The sequence below is a fragment of the Petromyzon marinus genome, chromosome 35 (genome assembly GCF_048934315.1).
Source record: "Petromyzon marinus isolate PM22_M1 ecotype Great Lakes invasive population chromosome 35, UKy_Petmar_22M1.pri1.0, whole genome shotgun sequence".
Classification (NCBI taxonomy): Eukaryota; Metazoa; Chordata; class Hyperoartia; order Petromyzontiformes; family Petromyzontidae; genus Petromyzon; species Petromyzon marinus.
In genome coordinates, this window is record NC_133701.1 from 9,319,650 (window position 1) to 9,343,138 (window position 23,489).

The 23,489-nt window shown below is 55.4% G+C and overlaps 1 protein-coding gene across 2 annotated transcripts in view; it reads right to left on the minus strand.

Annotated features, from left to right (window-relative positions):
- Positions 1 to 23,489, minus strand: part of FREM1 (FRAS1 related extracellular matrix 1) — a 63,816-nt gene that overhangs the window by 34,327 nt on the left and 6,000 nt on the right. For both annotated transcript variants that reach the window (XM_032966240.2, XM_032966239.2), the window contains exons 2-16: positions 16,876 to 18,360; positions 16,167 to 16,261; positions 12,427 to 12,973; positions 11,775 to 12,098; positions 10,506 to 10,614; positions 9,509 to 9,640; positions 8,866 to 9,216; positions 7,292 to 7,434; positions 6,313 to 6,512; positions 4,828 to 4,921; positions 3,619 to 3,786; positions 2,673 to 2,881; positions 2,480 to 2,573; positions 1,773 to 2,025; positions 581 to 796 (exon numbers count right to left, since the gene is read on the minus strand). In XM_032966240.2, coding sequence (XP_032822131.2) covers positions 581 to 796; positions 1,773 to 2,025; positions 2,480 to 2,573; positions 2,673 to 2,881; positions 3,619 to 3,786; positions 4,828 to 4,921; positions 6,313 to 6,512; positions 7,292 to 7,434; positions 8,866 to 9,216; positions 9,509 to 9,640; positions 10,506 to 10,614; positions 11,775 to 12,098; positions 12,427 to 12,973; positions 16,167 to 16,261; positions 16,876 to 17,121 — 3,181 coding nt within the window. In that variant the 5' untranslated portion in view covers positions 17,122 to 18,360. The remainder of the gene's footprint in view (positions 1 to 580; positions 797 to 1,772; positions 2,026 to 2,479; positions 2,574 to 2,672; positions 2,882 to 3,618; positions 3,787 to 4,827; positions 4,922 to 6,312; positions 6,513 to 7,291; positions 7,435 to 8,865; positions 9,217 to 9,508; positions 9,641 to 10,505; positions 10,615 to 11,774; positions 12,099 to 12,426; positions 12,974 to 16,166; positions 16,262 to 16,875; positions 18,361 to 23,489) is intronic.

The window sequence follows — 23,489 nt, forward strand, 5'->3', positions numbered from 1 at the left end:
GAAGGTAAAGATCCCCACCCTGTAAGCCACACGCGGGCCGGTCGGGGCAAGCGTTGTATGGTACGAGCGCCGGCAGCGAAGTTTCCCGCGACGGTGCATGAGTGGTGTGTCCAGCAACCACGCAGCGACCGCGGCCGTCTCCCCGGTGATGATGGTTATCCGCAGCGTGGAGGGAAAACCCGAGGACCCGGAGAAAAATCCACGCCACCACGGGGAGAGAGAGAGAGACACGCAAACTCCAAATATACAGCAGCAGGTGTCAGGGTTGGGATTGAACCCACGACCTCCTGCATACCAGGCGAGGTGGTTAACATCTCATAGCCAGTGTTGTTACGTCGAGCTCCGGTTTCTCGAAAAAATATTCAGGATGTTCGTGCCACATTTAGTCCGGGTGAGCTCGGACCAGGCACCTCACTCGTCAGTGCGGCCCGAGGGTTCGCGTCACTTCAACAGCCTCCAATTTCTCGACATGGCCGAGCGCGACAGGAAGCTGATCGTGCGAAGACCGCCGCTCGGTCTTTTAACGAGCGGCGGTTCTCGAGGAATGCCCCCGGGGGCCCTGCGAGCGCCCCGCACGCACCCACGGCGAGCGAAGGCGGCTCGTTGTCGACGGGCGTCACGGTGATGTTGAGGTCGTGGATGGGCAGCGAGTCGTGAGCGGGGAGCGGGAGCGGCTCGCCTCCCTCCGCGTCGTCGTCGCCGCCGCCGCCGGCGCCGTCCGCTCTGCTGCCAGCCTCGGCGTCGGACAGCACCAGCGTCACCGTGTCGTGGACGGGACGCAGTCCGATTTCACCTCCTGCGGAGACGCGGACGGACCGACGGACAAACGGAATGTGTCATCCATGCGCGGGCGCGATTTTTATTGTCTCCGTGACCCTTGTTGCCAGCGTGAAGGTGATCAAATAGATGTGGCCAAGAATAACGGGAAGTTGACATCAGAATCAGAACGCTGATTTATACCGGAGGTATCCGATGAGCTGTAAAGTTATTCTTCACAGATGTCCAGTAAGTTTCACAGATGCCCCGTGGAGGATGTAATACAGGAGGTGTTGAGACTCAAGAGGTGTTAAGAAACACCTAATAGACTGCACCTATGACAAGGCACCTAGCACCGGCGGGACACAGCCATGAAAGACGCTGGCTCTGGTCCCGGCCGATCAATTTCAAGTACTGCGTACGTTATGAAAGCATATGTTCGTATGTTTCACCACAAATATGTGTGTTTAATGGTTACGTGATGCCTTGTAATAAGGGGTGTCTATTTGGTGTTTAAAATGTTATATTATTTCCAGAAAGGGTCTAGATTTGAGAAGTGAAACTGCGACACTTCTGACCAATTCACCGACTTCAGGTCCCGTGTGTGTGTCACCCATGCGTGTGCAACCATGTGTGTGTACTCATGTACACGTACCCGTGGCTGCGCGCGTGCCCCCGCGTGCGTACTCGTGTGTCTGTGTGTGCACCCAAGTCAGAGCGGTTACGGGGAGCGGTGGTGCAGCGGTTAACGCGCTGCACCAACACCGGTGATGATCATCTGAACCTGTCCTGTGCTCTTCTCCGAGGTCGATTCAGCCTCCAATGAGTACCTGGTGCGGTGTGTCAACGTCGTCACTGGGGAGACAAAGGCGGCCCGGCGTGGTGCTGGCCGCCCACCCCCTGGTGCGCCGTGCCGGCCTTCATAGGTGCCGCTCGCTAACGGCACACGCCCCAACAGTCTGTCAAGGCTACACCCACGTGACCCACGCGCGTATAACCGCGTGCCCCCCGCGTACCCGTGTGTGCGTACGCGACGAGCCCCCGCGCGACGTCCCCCTGCGTGAAGCGCAGCGTGGGCACGCCGGCCCGCGTGAGCGTGCCGTGCGACGGCGCTCGCGCCACCAGGTAGAGGAGGCGCGCCGTGACGCTGTCGGCGTCGCGCGCCGACAGGTGGGCCACCGTCACGGGGACCGCGCCCCCTTCGGGGCACGGCAGCTCGGGGAGCAGCCCGGCCAGCAGCTGGGGGGACTCGTCATTGACGGGGGAGACCTGCGGGATCAAGGGGGGGGGGGGGAGGTGCGAGTAGGAGTCAGGTTTTGCACTGTAGGGTTGTCTTTAACGCTTTTAAATGAAACCCTTCACCGCTCCGATGATGAACGTCATCAGTTTGTTTTCGTCCTGCCCGACTGGGTTCCGGCTACGCGCGTGTACGTCGAAACGAGCGTTGCGTCGTCCAACAGATCTGCGAACGGAATCGGAAGTAAGAGGGCGTGCGGCACGCTTTGGCGCCGGCTATCGCAGAGTGCGGTCGTGTCGCCACGGTTCTCTGCGGTGAGCGCAGTGCAGTGCTTTAGAAAACAGCGACGCTGCGTCTATCTGAATGAATTTAATGCCGAGACGCTCGCGGTGTTCCGAGATTCGGCGGTGACCAGGGAGCAGACGTCTCGGAACGGGAAAGGGTTTAAGAGGGCGCGCTTTCATGCTAGCTCTCTCCGTCGGTCACCTGAATGCGAAGGACTCCTTCTGCAGTGTTGGTGCCATCGGTGGCCGTGATCACGACGTCGTCCTCCAGCGTCTCCGAGCCGTCGTGCTGATAACTGCCGACGGCACCGCGGTCGGTTAAAGTTGTCAGCCGTGCCGGCGGCGACGCTGTCTCGCGCCGTGTCTGCCCGCGTGTTCGCGTCGCGTGCCCTCACGTGAGCCGCAGGCCCCGCGTGTGCGCCGCCGTGAAGCGGTCGCCCTGGAGCAGCGCGACGCCGTCGAGCAGCAGCTCCCCGTGGCGTGGGCGGCGCGACACGACCAGCGCCAGCGACGCCGCCTCCGAGTCGGCGTCCCACACGGAGAGCGCCTCCTCCCCCAGGGCGCACCACGCGCCCTCATCCACGTGCACGGGGAACACCTCCAGCTGCACGCGCGCGCACGCACGCACGCGCACGCACGCACGCACGCGCACGCACGCACACACACACACGCACACACGCGCACACGCACGCACGCACACACACACGCACACACACGCATGCACACGCGCACACACACACGCACACACACGCGCACACACACACGCACACACACGCACACACACACACACGCGCACACACACACGCACACACACGCACACACACGCGCACACACGTACACACACGCACACACACGCGCGCACACACACACGCACACACGACACACAAAGATCTCCCATATAGCCGTAACAAACTGTTGGGGCAGGTGTTGCTAGCGAGCACCTATGAAGGCCAGCGCAGCACACGAGGGCGTGGGTGTCCAGCGCCACGCCCCGGCCGCCTTTGTCTCCCGAGTGGCGATGTTTACGCACCGCATCGGGTACTCATTTGAGGCTGAGTGGACCTACGGGAGGCCCAGGACCGATTCAGATAATCGTCACGCACACGCACGCACACGCACGTACGAACGCACATGCACACGCACGCATAGGCGCACAGGTTCGTTTGCGGGTGCCTCCTGTCCCCTCTTCATTCACGGACAATGCCGACAACCGTAATGGATTGTTGGGTTAGGCGCCGCGGTAACGATTCAACCACATCCGCGTCGTCAAGACCCTCACACCACCCGACACACGTGTGTGCGTGCGTGTGTGCGCGCGTGTGCGTGCGCGCGTGTGCGTGCCTGTGGCGGCTGGTTGTCCACGGGCAGCACGGTGATGTTGAACGTGAAACCCTCGGCCACGCCGCCGTGCCGGTCGGTGACGGTGAAGGCAAACTCCACGGACCGCGGCCAGGGCCCCACGTCGGCCATGGGCGGCATGTACGCCACCTTCAGGTGGTTCACGGCGTGCTGCACATACACACACACACACAAAGGTCCCCCGAGTAGCCTTCATATGCATGTACGTATGTAGAACTTCTTTACCACCCTATGTAGCCAACCGTGCTAATTGGAGGTGTGGGGGAAGGAGAACAAACTAAACACAATAAAGCAGTTCCAAAGAAATGAGTTTTCAAACAGACCGTTGGGGCAAGCGCTGTTAGCGAGCAGCACCTATGGAGGCCGGCATGGCACACGAGGGGGTCGGGTGGCCAGCACCACGCCCGACCGCCTTTGTCTTCCCAGTGGCGATGTTTACACGCAGCGCCAGGTACTCATTTGAGGCTGAGTCGGCCTAGGGCAGGCCCAGGACCGGTTCAGATAGTCATCACTGGCGTTGGCCGTGAGCAGGAATCGAACTCGGGTCGCCGGGTTCGGAAGCGCAGCGCGCTAACCGCAGCGCCACTACTCTCCCCACACAACAACAACCGCCATTCGGTTGCCCACAAATACTCCACTGGGATCACATACAGCAACCATCCCCACCCCAGCAGCTGCAAAAACTTGGCAGGGCCCTCCTGAAATCGAGTCATGAGACTCGTCAAGGCCGGTTTTTCCGTCCACATTCAGAAACGTGAGTTTCAAGTATTTGGCCGATAACAATTTCCACGTGATAAGCCACTTCTCGTTGAGCTATCATTTGTGATAGCCAGGTAGCTTCTGAAAAAGAGCCAGATAGCTCAGTGGGCTTTACCTGGTAAAAATAAAAAATAGTTTAGTTTCCTGCCGAATGAAGCATCGCAGTAGTAGTAATAATAATAATCCATAATAGAGTTTGTTTTGGGTTAGATCGCGTAAATATATAAATGTGTCGTTAAAACCCGCAACCACCCGACACAGCCAATTAGTATGCGGTTGTCACGTAAACAGAACATGCCAGTTCGTCACTAGTACAGCACACCGGTGTGATGGAGAGCCAAGCCACAACATTTACAATCTGAGTACGACGTTTCGCCAGTAATTACAACTAGCTTCATCAGGCGACAGCCAGATAATAATAATTATAACAACCTGTGTGAAGGAGCGGATCTCAGCCACCGAAGCGTCTTTCGTCGCCTTGGTCATGCTGTCCATTGACACGAGCTTCCCAGCGTCCAGGGATCCGCTGTCGAGGCACACAACGCAAGCCGACGTCAAGGCCGCCGTGACAGTCCCACAATGAATCTCTTGCGGGGGAAACCCCCCCCTCATTAAACTGGGTTCTCGGGTCCGGCGAGTCGACGGCCGGTCACGAAAAAAATAAAAAAATTCAACGAGTGACGCCGGGACGGCCAGCGTCCGCCCGCTCTCTAAGACAAAGAGCGACTCTCAGAGGCGCGGGGAACCACAGACAAGCGGGAAGGCGGTCACATGAAGAGCCAGCGCCCACAATCGCCCAAGCTTTGCGGTCCTCTATATATATGAAGGTGTTGCCGGCCAATTAACCCTTTCCCGTTCCGGGACGTCTGCAAGTTGCAGGGCGCGCGGTCCCGTTCGCCTCTGAATCTCGGAACTCGTGAGCGGCTCAACGTTAAGTTTATTTAGAGGTGTAGCGCTGCTGTTTTTAAAGACAATACACTCAAAAGGGACATGGCCGTCGCATTCCACGATAGCTGGCATCAAACTGTGCCGCACGCCCTTCCGCAAGGCCTTGTGGGAGCCTCTGTACCGATACACTCATTTGTATTTTTATGGTTTCGTTTTCATGATGTACACATACGTCATCCTAACAGAATCGGAAGAAAAACTGATGACGTACACGTACGGGAAAGAGCTGATGAGCGTTTAAATGTGGGAGGAAACCGGAGCACTCCAGAGTAAACCCACGTGTGCGAGGGGGAAACACTCTATCCCATCTGCTTCTGGCAGAGCCAGGGAATATCAGCGGCACCTCCTCATCGCCCACGGGAAGCGAGGCTCGTGATCCACCAATCCTCGCTGCCACCTCCACAGCGCTGGATTACAGGCAGCCACGTGCAGCGGTGTAGCCACCGCCGTGCATCGAGAAGAACCGACTCGGACGGAGTGCCGTGTGGAGGCCAAGCGCTGAGCTGGCACTCCTGACATTGTTTGGCAGACATCGAGGTTTCCACCGCTTGTGGTTTAATCGGATTTACCCAGTTGTACAGAGTTTACGGTCTCAGCCCGGATACCAACAAACATAAAACCTTTAACTTAAACTCGGTTGTACGTACGTTTGTTAAACTTCTTTAGCACCGTACGTAGCCAACCGCGCTAATCGGGCGTGCGGGGGGGAAGGACAACAAACTGAACACGGTCAGCGGTTCTAAAGAAAAGGTTCTGCACTTCACGTGGCTAAACTCCAGATCTGACGGGACCGCGTTGCGCGTAGCAAATCCAGCAAAACCCAAACTATCGGACAAACTTGGCAGACGTGCGCCGATGACGACGTCGCGGGGACGGTCAACGTGCACGCGGTGTTGTAACACCGCCGCCGTGATACCACGGCGATTCAAAACCGCCCGCCGCCGCCGCCGCCACCACCGCCGCCCTCACCCGGCGCCGTCCACGAAGCGGCAGGGCCGCACGAGGACGAAGAGCAGCTCCTGCGGGGGCGTGTCGGCGTCGCTGAACAGGAGCATCTCCCGCGTCAGCACCGCCAGCTCCGTCTCGCGCACCGCCAGGGCGCGCCGGGCACCGCCCGCGACCTCGCGCGGCACCTCGTTGTCCACCGGCGTCACGTGCACCGTCATGGTCTGCGCGCGGGCGCGGGGGGGGGGGGGTGGGGAGCAGCGGTCAGTCGGACGAGCGAACGACGTTCGAGGCCGCAGGGCACCGCCATGGCCGAGGGCGGCCCGCCTCGTGAGATGGACGGAGCGCGGTGCTCGACGCGTCCCCGTCAGCGGCACATGTGACCCACGGAGGTTTTTGGGGTTAGATCGCGTGAATAAAAATGCGTCGTTAAAGCCGCCACCGCCGGACACAGCCACTAGTAGGGATTGTCACGTCAAGAAAACATGGCAATTCTTGACCCCTACAGCACACCGGTGTGTTGGCGAGTAAACCCACTACAACATTCGCAATTCGAGGATCGCGACGTTTCTCCGGTAATTACAACGAGCATAATCAGGCGACTGCCAGAGTTGTGGAGAAATCCTCCTGTTTCGGTCTTAAATCCAAAAACCTCTATGAAGGATAATTTTGGTCACGAAAGCCGACTAGGAGTTAAATTATAAATATAAAACAGGCGACGTTTTGGGGAATATGTGCCGTGCAGAAGAAGGGGCATTGCCCGAATCGTTACCCATTACTACCATCATTATTTATTTATTTTTCCTTCCAAGGCCTCGCAGTGCTTGTTACGCGAGAGCGGCGCACTCACGTCCACGTGGCCCCCCCCCACCTCAAACTCGACCCCCCCCGCCAAACCTCTACCCCCAACCAACCTCGACCCCCCTCCCAACCTCGACCCCCTCCACCGCCCCCCACTCCCCCATCTGGAACCCCCCCCCCCGGCCCCCGGGGGAGCGCGTGCCTGCTTGTCGGACACGTTGGGAGGCTCGTGCGTGTCCGACAGCACGAACTCGAAGGCGTCGTGCAGCTCCTTGCCGCCGCGGTGCTCGTAGAAGATGAGGCCGTCGAAGAGGTCCCTTTGGAGGAACCGCTCCACGGGCTGCCCTGCCCTCGCCACAACCACACACAAAACCCTCGCCACAACCGCACACAAAACCCTCGCCACAACCACACACAAAACCCTCGCCACAACCGCACACAAAACCCTCGCCACAACCACACACAAAACCCTCGCCACAACCACACACGAAACCCTCGCCACAACCACACGCGAAGCCCTCGCCACAACCGCACACGAAGCCCTCGCCACAACCACACACGAAACCCTCGCCACAACCACACGCGAAGCCCTCGCCACAACCACACACAAAACCCTCGCCACAACCACACACAAAACCCTCGCCACAACCACACGCGAAGCCCTCACCACAACCGCACACAAAACCCTCGCCACAACCGCACGTGAAACCCTCGCCACAACCACACATGAAACCCTCGTCACAACCGCACGTGAAACCCTCGCCACAACCGCACGCGAAACCCTCACCACAACCGCACGCGAAACCCTTGCCACAACCACACACGAAACCCTCGCCACAACCACACGCGAAACCCTCGCCACAACCACACACAAAACCCTCGCCACAACCGCACATGAAACCCTCGCCACAACCGCACGCGAAGCCCTCGCCACAACCGCATACAAAGCCCTCGCCACAACCGCACATGAAACCCTCGCCACAACCGCACACGAAACCCTCACCACAACCACACGCGAAGCCCTCGCCACAACCGCATACAAAGCCCTCGCCACAACCGCATATGAAACCCTCGCCACAACCGCACACGAAACCCTCGCCACAACCACACGCGAAGCCCTCGCCACAACCGCACACAAAGCCCTCGCCACAACCGCACATGAAACCCTCGCCACAACCGCACACAAAACCCTCGCCACAACCGCACACGAAACCCTCGCCACAACCACACGCGAAGCCCTCGCCACAACCGCACACAAAGCCCTCGCCACAACCGCACATGAAACCCTCGCCACAACCGCACACAAAGCCCTCGCCACAACCACACACGAAACCCTCGCCACAACTGCACACGAAACCCTCGCCACAACCGCACACAAAGCCCTCGCCACAACCACACACGAAACCCTCGCCACAACCACACACAAAACCCTCGCCACAACCACACACGAAACCCTCGCCACAACCGCACGCGAAGCTCTCGCCACAACCAATGCCAGTTACACTGGTTTATGTTTTCAAGCTTTGGGAGGAACCCGGAGGAACCCACGCAGGACGGAGGGAGAACGCACAAAACGGCACAGGGAACGGCGCCCGAGTCGAGAATCGAACCCCGCCGTGAGACACCTCCAATACACGCACACAAGCGTCACCACCGCGAGACTCGACGATTCACCGCACCCCTAACCCAACGGCACGCACCGCGCCACCAATATGCGCGGACCGAGAGGCGGGTCGCGGGTTGTGGTTGGGGTTGGCGGATCACGCAGTGACTCACCGGGGCCGCCCGGCTCGTCCTTACGGAGCAGCCGCCCGGCGGCGGGCGGTGCCGTCACGGTGAAGAGCACCCTGCCGTCGGCGTGCGGCTCGTCGGGGTCGCTGGCGCGCAGCGCCTCGGGGGAGACGGGCACCGTCTCGCCGGCGCACGCGGCGAGCGCCAGCGCGACGACGAGCGCCGGCGGCGTGTCGTCGACGGGCGCCACGCGCACGGGGAAGGAGTGGCGCGCCGAGTGGCGGCCGTCCGTCAAGCGGAGCGCCACGTGGTCGCGGGCCCCGTCGCTGCCGTCGTGGTGGTAGCGCACGGCGCCGTCGCGCAGGTCGCGCACCGAGAACGAGAAGCCTTTGGCTCCTGTGGGGGGGGTGGGGGGAGGGTGGGAGGGGGGAGGGGAGGGTGGGAGGGATCATCGAGTGCCTGCGGCTGCACGCGTCGCCCGCCCCACGCCGCTCCGCCGTGCCCAGCCACCCCGGGTCCCCTTTGTGGCCCCTCCGTGTCCCCTCCTCCCGCCCACGTGTGAAACCCCCCCCACAACCCCCCCCCCCCACTAACCCCCCCCCAAAGTGATCCTGCTCCTCCCCCCGCACCGCCCCCTCGTCCCGGGCGAGCCCCCCCGCCCAGCCCCCTTCTCCCCCCCCTGCCGCACCGCGCACGCTGAGCCGCCCGTGCTGCAGGCCGCCCACGGCCAGGATGCGCACGGCGGCCAAGTCGTCGTTGTCCACCACCTGGAAGCGGTCCCACGTGATGGCCCGCGACTGCCCCTCCAGCAGGTCCAGACCTGGGTGGGGGGGGGGGGGGGTGGAGGACCGCGGGGTGTAGGGGTGGGGGGTAGATGGAGGGGGGGAGATGGAGGGGAGGAGATGGAGGGGGGGCGATGGGAGCACACGGGGCACGGTGAGCCATCAAACAAAGATGGTCACTGCATTGCGCTTCTGCGGCTGTCTGGAACGTTCTTCCGTCCGTCCGATATTAGGAAGCCACTGGACCTGTGCACTTTTAAATCATCTAGTTTGAAAACTACTTTCTTTAGAACGGATTTTTGCGCTTAGTTTGTTGTCCTTCCCCCGCACCTCCAATTAGCGTGGTTGGCTACGTACGGTGAGAAAGAAGTTCAACACACACACAGCACACAATTGACACAATATGGAACACACGGGACCCGAAGCACGCATCCCAACGGTGTGTAGGTACCATCTAGGTCAGTCATCCCCTAAGACTGTCCCGTGACCTTCCATGCTTCAAGGGGCCTCTAAGTGCACCTAGCCTGGCACAGGCGCTGTGGTGATGTCACCACCGCTTAGTGGTGAATGGTGGCTGTTGTTGTCCGCATGTGGGGAACGGCTTCCCGTGTACGATTCCTACTCACGGCCAACAGCAGTGGCGAATATCCAAACTCTTCCTGGGCCTCTCCTAGGTCGACTCAGCATTTAAACGAGCACCCGGTGCGGTGCGCACACATGGGCATTGGGGAAGACAAAGGAGGCAGGGCGTGGTGCAGGTCACCCACCGCTTCGTGTGCCGTGCGGGCCTCCATAGGACCTCACCAACAGCACTTTCCTCTGACGGCCTGTTCAAGGCTATCGGGGTTAGGGGGGGGACGGGAGATCTTTGCGAGTGTCCGTGTGGGGCCGTGCATCGCACACCCATGTTCCAGGAGACGCGGGGCGCGTTGGTCTCCGTGTTGCGGATGGAGATGTGGAGCATCAGCGGGGCGCTCCGAGCGAAGTAGGAGTCGTGAACCTCGAACTCCGCCTGCCGTGCGAGCGTGTGTTGGAAGCGTGCGTTGGAAGCGTGCGTTGGAAGCGTGCGTGCGTGTGTTGTAAGCGTGCGTTGTAAGCGTGCGTTGGAAGCGTGTGTGCGTGCGTGTGTTCGAAGCGTGCGTGTGTTGGAAGCGTGCGTGTGAGCGTGCGTGACACCAGAACCACGGGACACACAGCTCCATAGGCGCGGACAAATGGGCAACAGTCCAGCCGCTGCCTGGCAAGCGAGACAGGCAGCTTAGCGCGACAGACCATCGCTCAGACTCGCGTTGGGCCGTGCAGCCACTGCAGAGCCTGGCAGAGACAAGGGGCCGTCCATAAGTGACGTCACGCGATTTTGGCCGATTTTTGACCCCCCCTCTCTCCCCACTTCGTCACGCGGCGTCACAAAAAGTCAGACCCCCCCCCCTCAAATATGACGTCACAAAGCTCTGCCCCCCTCCCCCCTCCAAACCATACTGTGTTTCCAATTTTAAAATAAAACATGCTTCAAACCGCTTTAAACTATTGTCATTGTAGTGCATATTTAATGTGGCGCTGCACTCTGATGTTGTAGGAGAAAACATTTATTAAAAAGTCATTTAATTAAGTAGAACGTGTAGTCTATATTTATTTAAAGTTGCGCATTTTGATGTGACGTCACATTTCTCACCCCCCCCCCCCTCGTCACACATCGTCACAAATGTCTGATCCCCCCCCCTAGGTGTGTGACGTCATTTATGGACGGCCCCCAAGCATCCTGCCTGTGCTCCATTAGGTAGACACTCAGCCAGAGTGACGGACCTTAATACAAACAGACACCCAGCCCGCCTGGGTTCTGTTGGACAGACGCTCACAGTCAGATAGGCAACCAACTTGTACTCTGACCAGCAGAACAAACCAACACAGTCACTCAGAGTCAACCAACAGCCAGCTAGACTGACGGACCGCCTGTGCTGTATTAGTCAGAAACACAACCAGCCAATCAGACAGAGAGACATGGACAGGCATCCTCCACTCTGTCCAATATCCACACAGAGCTTGACGCATACCTCACTCACCCTCCCTCCCGCCCGCCCTCCTTCCCACCATCCTGCCTGCCCCCGTGCCCGCCCACCTGCCCGCCCACCATGTCCGCTCTCCCGCCCACCCCCCCCACGCGCGCCCACCCACCTCGTACGTGCGTCGCTCGGCGTGGCTCGAGTTGGGCGGCTGGTACGCGACGAGCATCTCGTTGAGGTCCCTCCAGGTGAAGGAGGTGACGGGCCGCGTGTGGTCGCTCAGGTGGGTGAGGAAGCCCTCGGCGGGCGGCTCGGTCACGTTGAACACCAGGTCGTGGCGCGGCGTCTCCCCGTCCTTGGCGTCGAGCGAGGCGACGCTGATGGGCGTCAGGATGAACTGGTCCACCTCCAAGATGAAGGACGACATGGGGGCGGCGTGCGGCGGCTGGTTGGGCACGGCGCCCTCGATGTGCACGGGCAGCCACATGTGCTCCACCTATTGCGGACGGACGGACGGACGGAGAGTCCGCGGGCAGACGGACCGACAGTCACGTACGTACGTTGAACTTCTTTCGCACCGTACGTAGCCAACCGTGCTAATCGGAGGTGCGGGAGCGGGGGGGGGAAGGACAACAAACTAAATTAGAACAGAGAGCACGTGGGGGTCACAAAAGGGCAGGGGGTGGGTGGCCAACACCACGCCCGGCCGCCTTTGTCTCCCTAGTGACGATGTTTACACACCGCACTAGGTACTCGCACACGCACATGCACGACACGCGCACAGGCACGACACACACACACACGCACCGACACGCGTGCCCTACCTTGTGCGGCTGGCCGCGTGAGCCCTCCCGGATCTCCAGCACGAGGGGAACGTAGTCCACGTCGGGGCCCGGCGGGCTCAGGTGCTCGTAGCGCAGCCCCAAGCTCAGGAAGCGCTCGCAGGGCACCCTGCCCAGCACCGCTCCCACCGCGCTCAACCTCCCGCTGCCCGGCGACGGCGGCGCCAACTCTCCGCCGGCGCCGGCGCCGGCGCCGAAGGAGTGCGGCGTGTCTCCCCGCCCGCCCTCCGGATCCGGACCGAAATCCGCGTCGGCCGCCTCGTCGCGGTGGGGCGCGACGAGGCGGCCGTGCGCCGGCAGGCCGGTCTCCTCGCTCGGCACGCGGATCCAGCAGCTGCGGCCGCGCGCCGGGTTCTCGGCGTCGGGCGCCAGCGACAGGACGGAGCGATCGAGGGCGCCGCTCGTGCCCATGAACGACGCGACGCGGAGCGGCGAGGGGCCCGGCAGGAGCAGCGCCGTGCCCGGCGCCGGCTCGGAGACGGTCACGAGCAGGTGCACCAGCTCCAGCTGCGTGTCCGAGTCCGAGAAGCTGCGGCCAGAGCGCAGGGACATTGTTTAATCTTGAACCATTTCCGTTCCGATGACGCACGTGCACGTGCTGCGAACCGTCATGCAATTTTTCTTCCGATTCCGTTCTGATGATGTGCGTGCGCATCATCAAAAATGGAACCAGAAGAAAAAAGAAAATATATTTTTTATTGGCACCGAGGATCCCACGAGGCCATGCGGGAGGGCGTGTGGCACAGTTTGGCGCCAGCTATCGCAGAGTGCGTAGAGTAGTGTCGCCACGGTTCACGGTGGCGAGTACAATGCCTTTCAAAACAACGACGCTATGCCTCTATACATAAAATTAACGCTGAGCTGCTTGTGCGTTCCGAGATTTAGCAGTGAATGCGACCACCACCCCCCGCCCCCACAACATGCAGACGTCTCAGAATGGGAAAGGGTTAAGATTTGCCGAAAGACGAAACGGATCGCGAGTCAAAGTGCAACGGGACGGTCGCAAGAGCCGTTGCTGTGGAGAACATCATCACTCCCACTCTTTGCTATGGCTGCCGTTCACCGTCCGTGCATTCTGAGCCATGGACTCGGAGTGAAAGCACCGTGCAGAGTCAGTCCGAGCAGCACCAGCGTTTAAATGTATATTTTTTATTTAGGGGCTGTCCATAAATGACGTCACGCACCTGGGGAGGGGGGGGTGGGGGGGGTCAGACATTTGTGACGATGTGTGACGAGGCGGGGGGGGGGGGGGGTTTGAGAAATGTGACGTCACATCAAAATGCGCAACTTTAAATAAATATACACGTTCTACTTAATTAAATAGACTTTTTAATCAATGTTTAATCCTACAACATCAGAGTGCAGCGGCAATTTAAATACGAGCTACAATGACAATAGTTTAAAGCGATTTGAAGCGTGTTTTATATTGTTTTTGGGGGGGGGGGCAAAGCTTTGTGACGTCATATTTGAGGGGGGGGGGTCTGACTTTTTGTGACGCCGTGTGACGAGGAGGGGGGGGGGGTCAGAAATCGTCCAAAATCGCGTGACGTCACTTATGGACGGCCCCCTTAGTGAATGCAAAGTCCCTAAGCCAAACGGTTGCTTCAGGTTCTGCTGCATTGAAGGGTGAGTCGGCCTCCGCTGACTTTGTGAATTGGGCAGACTTCTAGGATGTGGTGCGTGGGTTTTGCTGCACACCACAGGAACACAAGGCGCTTGCTCTCATGTCCCATCGGTGGAGGTTGGCGAGTCGCGGGCTGTGGCCGGTCCTGAACGCTGTTGGGTGTGGACCCACTCCCTTCCTGGGGAGGTTGAAATCAGTGGGCTGTTGTGTGTGGGGGTAGTCATGAGGTGCTTAACGTGTATGGTTAGTTTCACAGTTATCGTGTTATAGTTGTAGTGTTACAGTTTTAGTGTTATTCATAATAAAGGTTTTTGGGTTAGATCGCGTTATTTAAAAATGTGTCGTAACCCTCCACCACCGACACGGCCAATCAGCAAAAAAAAGTGTCACGTTGACAAAACACAAATAATTCACTACTTTAGCCCACCGGTGTGTTGTCTTTTGCCAACGTGACACTTTTTTTTGCTGATTGGCCATGTCGGGTGGTGGAGGGTTACGACACATTTATAAATAATGCGATCTAACCCAAAAACCTTTATTATGAATAATATTGGTCGCGAAAGCCTACGTGTTAAACAGTTTTAGTGTTATAATTAAAGTGTTATAGTTATAGTGGTATAGTTACAGTGTGAGAGGTTTTATTGTTATAGGAATGTGTTATAGTTGCAGTGTTATAGTTACAGTGTTATAGTTATAGTGTTATATTTATAGTGTTATAGTTATAGTGTTATAGTTATACTGTTATAGTGTTTTCGTTACAGTGTTGGTGTTATAGGTAGTATCATAGTACAACATGTGCTACTGGCACAAGCGTCGTGGTGACGTCACCGCCACTTGGTGACGTCACCGCCACTTAGTGGCGAATGGCGGTTGTTGTTGTTGCTGTTGTCATAGTGTTCCCACACGTGGGAAGTCTCTCTCAACTGGAGGCGATGGACGAGGCGTGGTGACGTCTTCGCCATCGTACTCCTTGATTAGCTGACCCCATGCCCATACTGGACATGTGAAGAATAGCTTCATAGCTCATTGGATTACTCCTGGAGTCTAAATGAAGATTATGATGAGCATGGTTGGCGACGTTGGGTGCAAAAGTAGTTCGAAGATTTTTTAATACTTTTTTTTATTTGACCAGGTAAGGCACACCGAGCAATATAGCTCGTTTTCAGAAGTGACTTGGCTATCACAAATGATAGCTCAACAAAGTGGTTTATATGATGTGCAAAATTTCTACCAGCCAAATACTCTAAACGTGTGCTGATTCTAAATGTGAAGGGAAAAAACGGAGGACCCGGAGGGGAATCCACGTGACCACAGGTAGAGAGAGAGAGACATGCAAACTCCAAAAATATACATTGAAAAATAATAGCTTTTACCCTTCATGTCAATGAAATAGGTGAGAATAGGTTTTCCCCTTTTATCTAGCAACAAAACAGTTGTGTTGAGATGTTAAAACGCCAAACTGAAACCTTTTACAAGGAGTCATGTCTGTATTAACCACAATACTTGTGGTCAGAATGCAAACAAAAAACATACTCTGATAATATGATGCATTGTCTTTGAAACTGATTGGTCCACACCAGAGACGGCTTTCTTTTGAGCCTCGTCTCAAACAGTGTTAGACCAGAGGACGCTAAAAGGCGTACAGTTTGGTGTTTTAACATCCTAACACAACTGTTTTGTTGCCAGAAAAAAGGGGAAACCCCATTCTCATATTTTGGCACTGGCAAAGGAGGTCCCATGAAATAAAACAGGAGGTATTAAGATGTTCAAACACCAAATAGAAACCTTTTGCAAGAAATAAAGTCTGCATTAACCACACACAGCACTTGCGGTGAACACGCAAACAAACTCTGATAATATCTATAGGCGTCCTGTATACCAGGCGAGGTAGTTAACATCTCGCAGAGTGGGGTACAGCTGTGTCCGACGTACATCGTTGGCCACCTTCGGTGAGGGGTGGGGGGGGAGGTTTCCTGCCTTCCTTGAGGCAAGCTACGGTGGGGGAGGGGCACTTGGGGGGGCACTTGGGGGGGGGGCACCACCGCATCTAAAGGGGAGCCCTGAGCAGTGAAGCGACGTCGGACCTTGCCCAGCTCACCGGTAAAGCCGCAGCAGCACGAGGTCGTGGTCCAGGAGCGGAGTGCCGTGGTGAGTGTAGCTCACCTCCCCCGGGGCCCAGCGGCAGTTGAACACCTGCACAGGGCCCAGCGGTGGACTTTAAGTGAGCAGACACCGCGACGGTCGCTGCGGTGAGGCGCGGGCGGGGATGCTGCTGCTGTTATTGGTGGTGGTGGTGATGATGAGACTGGTAGTGATAGTGTGGTTGATGATGAAGATGATAATGATCTGTGATGACGTTTGAAGATAAAGATGATGATAGGATTGGTATGCATCGTGATAGTGTTGCTGATGATAATACTGCCAGTGAAAGTGCTGCTTATTATTATTATTATCATCAATAATGAGGATGGCGGTCGTGAAAGTGTTGATGATGATAATAGTAGTGGCAGTTGATTATGATTTTTGAGCGTGGAGATGACAATACAACATGCGCTACTACAACAACCAACGCATCTATCAACAAAGACAAAGATCCCCCGTATGGCCTTAACAGACTTTTGCGGAAAGTGCTCTTAGCGAGTAGCGCCGATGAAGGCCGGCAAGGCACGCAAAAGGGAATGTGTGGCCAGCACCACCTTTGTCTCCCCCAGTGCCGATCTTTACTACGCACCGCACAACCACCACAAAACCACCAGACACCACCGCCGCCGCCGCCACCACCAGGACGACGGTTCGCCCGCCCTTACGTGCGGTGCCACCTTGCCGGCTCGCTGCGTGATCGGCTCGTTCTGCACCACCTCCAGGCGGCACGCGTCACCGCTGGCTGCCGCCATCTCCTCCACCCGCAGCTCCTGGCTCGTCAGCAGGGCCCGGCCGCCCCTCGCCACCGCCAGGCCCCGGTTCACGACGACCAGCGAGGCGCTCGCCGGCTGGGGCTCCCGCACCAACGCCAGCAGCAGCGGTAGCAGCGGGAGCCACGGTGCCAGCTTCATCTCAGCCGGCTGGGGGGGGCGGGGTCCCGGCAAGGCTGCGGGACAGGTGGAGCAGGGAGGCTCTCTGCTGGTTGAAGAGGGGGAGTATATTTTTTTGGGTGGAAGTTGAGATTTTGTTCGTGGTTTTTAAATGTGCTGGCTTCACGCGTGATCCATGATACGGGGGCCGGGGGGGGTGGGTGGGGGGCAGGAAGGTGGGGGTGGGGGGCAAATAGTCAACAGAGATGACGATCGGTGGGGTAGGTAGGGGGCTGGCAGAGGAGTCGGTTGGAGCCTCCGAGCAGAAGGAGCGGAAAGAAACGAGGGGAGGAGGAGGCCACTCACAACGCACGTGGGCGGTGCTTGTGGTTCAGTGGGCGTGGCGATGTCACAAAAAAGTGGGCGGGGCCGATAGTGGTGGCGGCTTCCAGCTCACCACGTGCTCAGACTGCCAGCCTCCCAGACGTTCGGTCGCCTGGGGCACTTCTTGGTGGGTCGTTGAGAGGGCCTCTGGGGGCCTCTGGAGGCCGCTGTTATTTATCTCCTCGGGCAATTATTGACCGCCGTCGTTTCTATCTTTAATTCTGGCTTTTATTCCATCGTTTATATTTCTGTTGTTGTTGTTGCTGCTGCTGCTGTGGTTGGTGGTGGTTGTTTTGAATGTTATTTCAAATGTTGGGTTTTATATATTTGCGCGCTATGTTTGTGTACGATATATCACTGCAGTTAGTTGTATTATATTTTGTGAAAATGCAGCTAAGTTTATATTCGGGTTAAATGCGTGCTAATTATACAGTATATTAATATCGTAGAATTTAAATAAACAACAAAAACAAACGATGTTGATTTGAATACTTTCTACTTTGTACGTTGGGCAGTTTTGCACCTGCGACTAATTACAATTGTAACTTTTAAAAAAAGATTATATTATTCACATTTAACTATCACTCTGCTTTTAACTTGTATATTTTTGTTATTATATTGATACTTATTAACGTAAAAAAATGTTTACACTACGTTACAAAAGTTACGATAGTACTCCACTATTAAACTATAGCACTATTTATTTAAATATAGTACCCTATTTAACTCATCATCTCCAACCCACAAGGCATGTTGATCGCTCTTGATCGCTCAGTAAACATCTTAGCAATATCTAAACATTGCGATTCCACCGATAGTTTTAGTTTCTTCCCCTTGAGGACCTGGGGGAATTCCTTGAACTCTTTGTTTGGTGTTGGTTGGTGGTGATTGTTGTTTCTGTTGACACACACACAGGCAATGGAGATGTCACAACAATTACAACAAAGACAAAGATCCGCCTACAGCCTTAACAGACAGTTGGAGTGGAGTGGTCTCGCCAAAACCACGTCAGCCGCCTTTGCCCAGTACTGATTTTCACACACCTCACCACATACTTATTTGAGGCTGAGTCGACCTAGGGGAGGCCCAGGACCGGTTCAGATCATTTTCAATGGTGTCACCGTGAGCGGGAATCGAACTCGGTTTGCCGTGAGCGGGAATCGAACTCGGTTTGTTCGTAGCGCAGCGCGCTGACCACTACACTACCGCTCCCCACACAACAACAACAACCGCCATTCGCCACTAAGTGGCGGTGACGTCACCACGACGCTTGTGCCAGGCTATGTGCACCCTGAGGCCACGTGAAGTGTCGAACGCCCGCTGGCAGGAGGTCACGGGGCAGACCCAGGTGCCACGGGTCGACTGAGATGACTGGCTGATACACCACCTGTGCCCCCTACTGTGCCAACCCACACAACACACACTCACACGCATACACAAGACACGGTACAGATTAAAAACACACACACACCGTACACACAGCACACACCACGCTGGTGAGTGCACGTTGGTAAAAGGAGGAGAGCGTGGACGTGGGACCGCAGAAGTGACGTATAAAAACGAAACTAAAAACCATTTTTTTTTATATTACATGGTAAGGCCCAAGCGATCTGGCCACAATGATAGCCCAATTAAAGTGGCTTATCACGTGGACATTCATGGCAGTCAAATACGCTACATGAGCGTTGATTGTAAATGTGGAGAGAAAAACCGGAGGCCCCCGAGACAAATCGATGCGACCACCGAGAAAGAGACATCGCAAACTCCAAATATACAGCAGCAGCAGGCGTCAGAGTCTGGATTGAACCCACCACCTCCCGTATACCGGGCGAGGTAGTTAACATCTCCTAGCCACGACGACGACGATGATGAGAGAGAGAGACACGCAAACTCCAAATATACAACAGGCGTCAGGGTCGGGATCGAACCCACGACCTCCCGTATACCGGGCGAGGTAGTTAACATCTCCTAGCCACCGTGATGCTGATGAGAGAGAGAGAGACACACAAACTCCAAATATACAGCAGCAGGCGTCAGGGTCGGGATCGAACCCACGACCTCCCGTATACCAGGCGAGGTAGTTAACATCTCCTAGCCACGACGACAGCAATGGACTGGGCCGCACTGCGCTGCTTGCTGGCCAGCAGGCAGCGCCACAGCCCCACGGCACCCGGCTGGTGCACGGGAGGAGGTGATGGGCGGACGCGCGAAGCCGTCTGTGCGATGGCGTGTGGCGGGGTTTAAAAGGCGCGTGTGTGCAGCTCGTCGTGATGTGGGGCCGTCCATAAGTGACGTCACGCGATTTTGGACGATTTTTGACCCCCACTTCCCCCCCCCCCCCCTCGTCACACGGCGTCACAAAAAGTCGGACCCCCCTCAAATATGACGTCACAAAGCTCTGCCCCCCCCCCCCAAAACCATATTTTCATTTTGAAAATAAAACATGCTAAACTATTGTCATTGTAGTGCGCATTTAATGTGGCGCTGCACTCTGATGTTGTAGGAGAAAACATGTATTAAAAAGGAGGCGTTGGAAAGCTGAAATTTAGCATAAAATTCACTTGAAAATATTCAACGTCTAACTAAAACTGCAGATGTTCAGAATATTATATTGAAATTCTCTTATAATTATAAAATATTAAAAGTAATTCTAACTATACAAATTTTTTTTAAACTTTGTAGTAGAACGAAGCAAAATGGAGAGTACAATTATAACAATCATGTATTCATTCCACAGAATGAAAAGCCCTAGTAGAATCATTAAAATAAAAATGTTTAGTAACAATCATTAAAAAAAAAATTCAAAATGTATGCTTCTCCATTCTCCCATGGAGAAGCAAAAATGCTCCTTCATGGAATAAATAAAAGGTGATCTTAGTAAATTTAAACAATCAAATAGTTAATAATGAAAATTAATCAAAATTTGTGTTGTTATAACATTTCTATTTAATTTACTAGTGGAACATGCTGTTTATATTCATTTAAAGCTGCGCATTTTTATGTGACGTCACATTTCTCAAACCCCCCCTCCCCCCCTTATCACACATCGTCACAATGTCTGACTCCCCTCCCCCCCCCCTAGATGCGTGACATTATCTATGGACGGCCCCTGTGCTATGAAGAAAGGGTCGTTGCCCGAAACGTTCCCTGTTATCGTTTTCGCTTTTATTGCCACAGTGTTATGGCCACAGTGTTGTTGACGAATGTGCGGAGTTGTTGTTCACTCTGTGTGTGTGCAACACTGCCAACGCAGCAGCAGGCGCTACGGTGACGAGATGTCAACTACCTCGCCTCGTATACAGGAGGTCGTGGGTTCAATCCCAAACCTGACGCCTGCTGTCTATTTGGAGTTTGCATGCCTCTCCCCGTGGTCGCGTAGATTTTTCTCCGCGTCCTCCAATTATTCCCTCCACATTTATAATGAACACGCATTTAAAGTATTCGGCTGCTATGAATATCCACCTGATACGCCACTTCGTTGAGCTATAATTTGTGATGGCCAGGTCCCTTCTGAAAAAAAAGCCCTCTAAAGCTCAGTGGGGCCTTACCTGGTAAAATATTATTTTATTTTATTGTAATTTAGTCGCTTGGCTTCTAACAAACTGACAACATCGAGGGGACGTTTCGGGTTGAGTGGCTGTACACGTCACCCTCTTGTACCGCAGGCGCATCAATTCTTCACTGCGCATCGTTCCCCTGGGATCGTCGAGAACAGAGTAACGGATATTACATTCCAGGGGCCAGGGGTTTTTTTCGCGAAAGATTTATCTACCATCACACGACCCAGCAACCTCACCCTGAGCAAGCACGTGCGACTCGCGTGGAACGTCGGAAGAGTTTATTCGTGTGTGCGTGTCCGTCCCCTACCTCCTTCCTTCCTCCCTCCATTCCTCCCCACTTAAATTGATGTCTCTCCGATCCATTCCAGACAAACTGGTCCGGCTAAAAGCCCTCCAGTACCCCCCCCCCGCCGCCGCCAAGGTTTTGTCTTTCTCACGCCACGCTGGGAAGAATTAGGCACTGCCCTGCATGGTAATTACACGCCGAGCTCAAACAGCCCTGACAACAGATGGTGCGTGCGTGGGTGGGTGCGAGTGTGTGCGAGTGTGTGCAGGGGGCTCGTGAAGGACACGACCGCCAAGGCTAGTTGTTATTTTTTCTTTCACTACTTTTATTTGACCAGATGAAGCCCACGGAGCGGTCCGCAGAGCGCCTTTTTCCCAGAAGCGACCTGGCTATCGCGAATGATCAGCTCAACGAAGTGGGCTTTAATCGTCACGTGGGGAATTTACGGCAGCCAAAATAATCGGAACGCGTGGTGATGTTGATTCTAAACGTGGAGAGAAAAAGTGGAAGGTCCGGAGAAATATCCACGCGATACGGAGGAGACCATTCACACTACAAATACACAGTATACAGCAGCAGGCGTCAGGGTCGGGATCGAACCCACGACCTCCTGCATACCAGGCGAGGGAGTGAACATCTCCTATGCCACCACGACAACAGCCGCCCTCCAACAAACAAAATAGGCAGTTAAAACTCAGCAAGGTAAGGTCCACTGAGATCTATAGTTCTTTACTCTTTGGTTCTTTCGGTAAAGTCACGCAGGTAAAAATAACAAAAATAATCAAATCACGACGTTTCGAAGGCAACACAAGCTTCCGTCATCAGGTGTAACTAGCACAGCAAAATTACTGTAAAAATCTATAATCTCTATGTATTTTTCCAAAGTGACCTGGCTATCACAAATGATAGCTCAACACAGCGTGGCTTATCATCACGTGGAAACGTATCGCAGCCGAATGCTCTAAAAACATTGTTGATTCTAAATGTGGCGAAAGAAACCATGAGGACTCGGAACAAAAATCCGCACGGCCACGGGGAGAGAGGCACGCAAACTCCAAATATACAGGCGTCAGGGCCGCGACCAAACCCATGGCCTGCTGTGCAGGGGCGGAGCCAGGATTTTGACTTGGGGGGGTTGCTGACTTCAATATTCTGAGATATCTCAGTGTGTTTATGTTTTCCAATGGGCGCCACAAATGTATAAAACAAATTTTATTGGATTTCAACGCGGAGTTTATTAATAGGTCGGAGCCGCTGATGTGGCTAATAAGTTCGATAAGTTCGAAAGGCTGCCGCTCAAGCAGCCTGCAGGGCAGCACAAGGTGGCAGCCTGCAGGGCAGCACAAGGTGGCAGCCTGCAGGGCAGCACGAGGTGACAGCCTGCAGGGCAGCACGAGGTGACAGCCTGCAGGGCAGCACACAAGGTGGCAGCCTGCAGGGCAGCACGAGGTGGCAGCCTGCAGGGCAGCACGAGGTGGCAGCCTGCAGCATTTTGCAGCAGCCAGATATCCGGTTATCCCGATTACCGACTTTCCCAAAATTTCAGGGGGGGGCTGAGCCCCCCCCCCAGCCCCCCCTGTGGCTCCGCTCCTGTGAACCAGGCGAGGGAGTTAACATTTCGAGAGTGGGTTACAAGTAACACACAGGTGGCGCATCTGGCAATCCACATTTAGAAACATGCATTGAGATGATTTAGATTATTTGGCTGCTATCAATTTCCACGTGATAATCCACTTTGTTGAGCGGTCATTTGTGGCCAGGTCGCTTCTGAAAGAAGGAGACAAGAGTTCGGTGGGCTTCACCTTGTAAGACAACAACAGTTTAGTTTTATATTTTTGTGATTTATTTACCTCTCCTATTACTTTACACTCCTATCATGTTTTTGTGTTGTTCTTTGTTGTAACGTTCTGACCCTTGCGCACATCTGTGAAAAAGAGCTTTGTAGCTCATCGGATTCCTCCGGGGTAAATACAGATTCTGATTCTGTCTCGGACAGTTGCCCTCTACTGCTACATGTGTGTCTGTCCCGTGACCCCCTGCGAGCGGTGAGCCTTCAACGCGGGCACTTCACGCGGCCACTTCACGCGGCCCTAAAAGTGCACCTAGCCTGGCACGAGTGCAGTGGTGACGCCACTATTAAGTGGCGAATGGCGGCTGTTTGTTGTTGTTTTTTTTTGTGT